General features: G+C 55.4%; 1 protein-coding gene across 1 annotated transcript; it reads left to right on the top strand.

Annotated features, from left to right (window-relative positions):
* Window positions 1-1,370: 1,370 nt before the first annotated feature.
* On the top strand, window positions 1,371-4,800 carry TMEM160 (transmembrane protein 160). Its single transcript, XM_025367552.1, has 3 exons — window positions 1,371-1,615; window positions 3,978-4,070; window positions 4,453-4,800. The coding sequence occupies exons 1-3, from the start codon at window positions 1,408-1,410 to the stop codon at window positions 4,716-4,718; spliced, it is 567 nt and encodes a 188-aa protein (XP_025223337.1). The 5' UTR covers window positions 1,371-1,407; the 3' UTR covers window positions 4,719-4,800.
* Window positions 4,801-4,935: the final 135 nt, after the last annotated feature.

Genomic DNA, 4,935 nt, shown 5'->3' with positions numbered 1-4,935 from the left:
TACACGCCACCATGCCCGGCTAATTTTTTGTATCTTTAGTAGAGATGGGGTTTCACCATGTTGGCCAGGCTGGTCTCGAATTCCTGACCTCAGGTGACCCACCCACCTTGGCCTCACTTTAGGCGTGAGCCACTACGCCAGGCCATAATTTTTGTATTTGTAGTAGAGACAGGGTTTCACCAGGTTGGTCTCAAACTCCTGTCCTCAAATGATCTGCCTGCCTCAGCCTCCCAAAATGTTGAGATTACAGGCATGAGCCACTGCGCCTGGCCTGGCCTGATACTTAGAATTAAAAAAAAAAAAAAAAAAAAAGCCATAAAAAATCAATGCTTTGGGTTAATGATCACAATATATTGTTATGTGAAGAAAAATTAATGGTCAGCTGGCATCTTATTTTATATCTGCATAGAAAAAACACTGGACAGGAATACAAGATGGTAGTAGTAATCACTCATTGGTGGAATAACTGGTGAGGTTTACTCTCCTTTCTGAGATCTTCAAGATTTTGCAAAGATTCTCCATTAAGTGCCCCACGTTTTGTTTTGTTTTCTGGCCATTGGAATTGACGTAATTAATACAAACTACAGGCCGGGTGCCGTGGCTCACGCCTGTAACCCCAGCGCTTTGGGAGGCTGAAGCGGTCAGATCATGAGGTCAGGAGTTTGAGACCAGCCTGACCAACATGGTGAAACCCCGTCTTTACTAAAATACAAAAATTAGCCAGGCGTGATGGCAGGTGCCTCTAATCCCAGCTATGCGGGAGGCTGAGGCAGGAGAATTGCTTGAACCCGAGAGGCGGAGGTTGCAGTGAGCCGAGATCACGCCACTGCACTGCAGCCTGGGCGACAGAGCAAGACTCTTCTCCGAAGAAAAAAAAAGAAGAAAAGAAAAGAGAAAAGAAGAGGGAGGGAAGGAAGGAAGGAAGGAGGGAAGGAAGGAGAAAAAGAAAGAAGAAAGAGAAGGAAGGAGGGAAGGAAGGAGAAAAAGAAAGAAGAAAAGGAAGGAAGGAAAGAGAAAGAAAGAAGGAAGGAAGGAAAGAAATAGAGAGAAAGGAAAAGAAAAGAGAGAACTACAATAGGTGTTCACCGTGTACTCCGTTAAAAAAAAATAGAATAAAAACTACAAGTTCCAGCAGACATCTCGCCTACGACTTCTGAAGATCGTCTTTCCCCGAACGCAATGATCGCTGGGATTCGTAGTCCAGTGACAAAATCAAGGAGGGACGCGGACTACCGGCCTAGATGACAGAGGAGGGAATCACTACCATTCCGACCAATGGACAGTTCACGCCGAAACTGAGTGGCGAGCGCATAGCCAATGGGTAAGCCATTCAGCCTGAGTGACATGGGTTGCAACCTACAGGAGGCCCGTGGGGCGGTACGGCGCGCGGCGCCCGTAGTGCGAACCATGGGAGGCGGCTGGTGGTGGGCTCGGGCCGCTCGCCTCGCCCGTCTCCGCTTCCGGAGGTCGCTACTGCCGCCTCAGCGGCCCCGGAGCGGGGGCGCCCGGGGGTCCTTCGCCCCCGGCCACGGTCCCCGCGCCGGGGCTTCGCCGCCCCCAGTGTCCGAGCTGGACCGTGCGGACGCCTGGCTCCTCCGAAAGGCGCACGAGACAGGTCGGTGGCTGGAGGTGGGGGCGGTGTGGATGGGACAGGGGTCCCGGGCACGCGTGGAACCTCGATGGGGCGGGGGCTTCTGCAGGAAACGGGGCCCGGGCTCGGCTCCGAGAAGGGCTTCAGTGTGAGCGCACGGAAGCGCAGAGTGCAAGAGCGCAGGTGCCCGCAGAGAGGATGGGCTTTCGGGGAGGACGAGGACCCCGCGTAACGGGGCGCTGTAGGGATTGGAGGGGGTGGTAGGGTTGCGCGAGGCAGCCTCGTAGAATCGCGCCTGCCGTGTGAAGAGGGGCTTCCAGGGAAACCTTAGAGTCTGTGGAGTTGGGTACTAGAGGGGTCCGTCCCGATTACAGAGGCCACCACTGTGCAGAGAGCGGGAGTGTGGATCCCCGCAGACGAGGGGGAAGTTCAGGATTGGAGGAGGGGACAACCAATAGGGAAAAAGCTCTCTGCTGATTGGAGGGGGAGGTGATCTAGGCTGCAGGGGGCGGGGCTTGTGACGGAGGCGAGGTCCAGAATGTAGCGGAGTGGCCATCTATTTTTTTTTAATTTAATTTAATTTTATTTTATTTATTTATTTATTTTTTTGAGACGGAGTCTCGCTCTGTCACCGGGGCTGGAGTGCAGTGGCCGGATCTCAGCTCACTGCAAGCTCCGCCTCCCGGATTTACGCCATTCTCCTGCCTCAGCCTCTCAAGTAGCTGTGACTACAGGCGCCCGCCACCTCGCCCGGCTAGTTTTTTGTATTTTTTAGTAGAGACGGGGTTTCACCGTGTTAGCCAGGATGGTCTCGATCTCCTAACCTCGTGATCCGCCCGTCTCGGCCTCCCAAAGTGCTGGGATTACAGGCTTGAGCCACCACGCCCGGCCTAATTTTATTTTATTTATTTTATTTTATTTAATTTTATTTTATTTTATTTTATTTTATTTTTTTAATTCTTTTTTTTGAGACGGAGTCTCGCTCTGTCACCCAGGCTGGAGTACAGTGGCCGGATCTCGGCTCACAGCAAGCTCCACCTCCCGGGTTCACGCCATTCTCCTGCCTTAGCCTCCCGAGTAGCTGGGACTACAGACGCCCACCACCTAGCCCAGCTAGTTTTTTGTATTTTTTAGTAGAGACGGGGTTTCACCGTGTTAGCCAGGATGGTCTCGATCTCCTGACCTCGTGATCCGCCCGTCTTGGCCTCCCAAAGTGCTGGGATTACAGGCTTGAGCCACCGCGCCCGGCCAATTTTATTTTTTTAATGACAATGTTTTGCTCTGTCACCCATGCTTGAGTGCAGTGGCACAATTTTAGCCCACTGCAGCCTTGAACTCCTGGACTCAAGTCATCCTCTTGCCTCAGCCTCCTGCTTAGCTGGCGCTACAGGCATACACCACCGTGCCCAACTATTTTAATTTATGCAGAGACGGGGTCTCCCTTTGTTGCCCAGGCTGGTCTGAACTCTTGGGCTCATACAATCCTGCCTTGGCTTTCCAAAGTGCTGGGATTACAGGTGTGAGCCACCTCACTGGGCCAGTACTGGGTATCTAGATATAGGGTGTGGTGGGCTGTTTGTAAGGGACTTGAATGGGGACGGACGTGGATGGGATTGGCGCAGGCCATACTCGGTAGGAGATTGCGGCATTTGAAGGAAAGGAAGGGCGAGGCTGAAGTGCGGCCTGGGTTAGGAAACAGTTTGCCCCAGAGTTCTGAGAAAGAAGTGAGTAGGCAGGCCGTGGGGATATACATAGAGGGAGGGGGTTGGTCAGGATGGCTCTTCAGATTGGAGGTTCTGCAATTTTGCCCCTGGATTGTCCTCCACATTCTGCAGGGACTATCTTGAATCCTTTATTTTTTTGAGACGGAGTCTCGCTCTGTCACCCAGGCTGGAGTGCCGTGGCAAGATCTTGGCTCACTGCAAGCTCCGCCTCCTGGATTCAAGTGATTCTCCTCCCTCAGCTTCCGGAATAGCTGGGACTACAGGCACGTGCCACCACACCCTGCTAATTTTAGTATTTTTAGTAGAGACGTGGTTTGACTATGTTGGCCAGGCTAGTCTCAAACTCCTGACCTCATGATCTACCTGCCTTGGCCTCCCAAAGTGCTGGAACTACAGGCGTGAGCCACCGCACCCGGCCCTTGAATCCTTAGTGTTACAGAGTTTGGGGGAGAGGGGCACTGAGGTGGAGGCCAGAGAGCATGTGGGGGGATGTGGTTAGGTGAGGGACTTCCTGGAAGAGGTGAGGATTTGGGGTGGGCTTGCCTTGTGGCTGCATGGGGTGGAGTGAGCTGAAGGGAGCCCCTTCAGTTTCACTGGGCAAGAGAGATTGAGGAGGTAGGGTTGGGGGTGATGTTAATCCCCCCATGTCTCCCTCCCTCCAGCCTTTCTCTCCTGGTTCCGAAATGGCCTCCTGGCATCGGGCATCGGAGTCATCTCCTTCATGCAGAGTGACATGGGTCGGGAAGCAGCATATGGTGAGTACAGATCCCCACTCTCACCTCCACCAGGGAACCAGGGAATCCAGAGCCCCTACCACCTGTCCTGGTGAGGGTAGACTTTCCCACCCCATCCCACTCCCAGTAGTAAGCACAGAACCCCCATTCTTCCCCCACCAGGAAGACACCCCTCCCATGGGCCCATCTGAATGGGTGGCCCAGGACATGGCTATGGTCCTCTCCCCTCCGATCTGATTCTCAAAGATGCAGTCCAGCCCCTGGCACGGCCCTGCCTCTGTTCCTGTCTCCTCAACCCTGGCTTTGCTCCCAGACCATCCCCCACACCCCCGATACCTTTTCGTGCCCCGACACCTTTTCGTCCCCCGACCTTGGCCCTGTCGCTACCCTGCCTCTCCCGCAGGCTTCTTCCTGCTGGGCGGCCTGTGCGTGGTGTGGGGCAGTGCCTCGTATGCGGTGGGCCTGGCGGCGCTGCGAGGGCCCATGCAGCTGACGCTGGGGGGCGCGGCCGTGGGCGTGGGCACCGTGCTTGCAGCCAGCCTGCTCTGGGCGTGCGCAGTGGGCCTCTACATGGGGCAGCTGGAGCTGGACGTGGAGCTGGTGCCCGAGGACGACGGGACGGCCTCCACAGAAGGCCCTGATGAGGCGGGTCGGCCGCCACCCGAGTGAGCGACACGGCCGTGGGGCCTGGCAGGCGCTGGACGACAGCGCCCGAGGACTGGGACATTAAAACCTGACCTCCCCTCCTCCAGATGCAGAGTGCTGGTTCGTGTTCCTTGGGGAAGGGCGGCGAGGAGCGGACTAACTGGAGAGGCGGGAGGGCGGGTGGTGGGAGAGGGAGGAGAGGACCTGGGGGGAGACCGAAATGGACAGAGGAGCTCACAGC

The sequence above is a fragment of the Theropithecus gelada genome, chromosome 19, assembly GCF_003255815.1.
Source record: "Theropithecus gelada isolate Dixy chromosome 19, Tgel_1.0, whole genome shotgun sequence".
Lineage (NCBI taxonomy): Eukaryota > Metazoa > Chordata > Mammalia > Primates > Cercopithecidae > Theropithecus > Theropithecus gelada.
The sequence above is the reverse complement of the archived record's forward strand: the minus strand, read 5'-3'. Positions and strand labels throughout refer to the sequence as shown.

Excerpts from the sequence above, each read along its gene's own strand:
- TMEM160 (XM_025367552.1), top strand. The coding sequence starts at position 1,408 with ATGGGAGGCGGCTGGTGGTGGGCTCGGGCCGCTCGCCTCGCCCGTCTC. Across the intron at positions 1,616-3,977 it reads CCGAAAGGCGCACGAGACAG|CCTTTCTCTCCTGGTTCCGA; the intron begins GTCGGTGGCTGG and ends CCCTCCCTCCAG. Across the intron at positions 4,071-4,452 it reads GGGTCGGGAAGCAGCATATG|GCTTCTTCCTGCTGGGCGGC; the intron begins GTGAGTACAGAT and ends CCTCTCCCGCAG.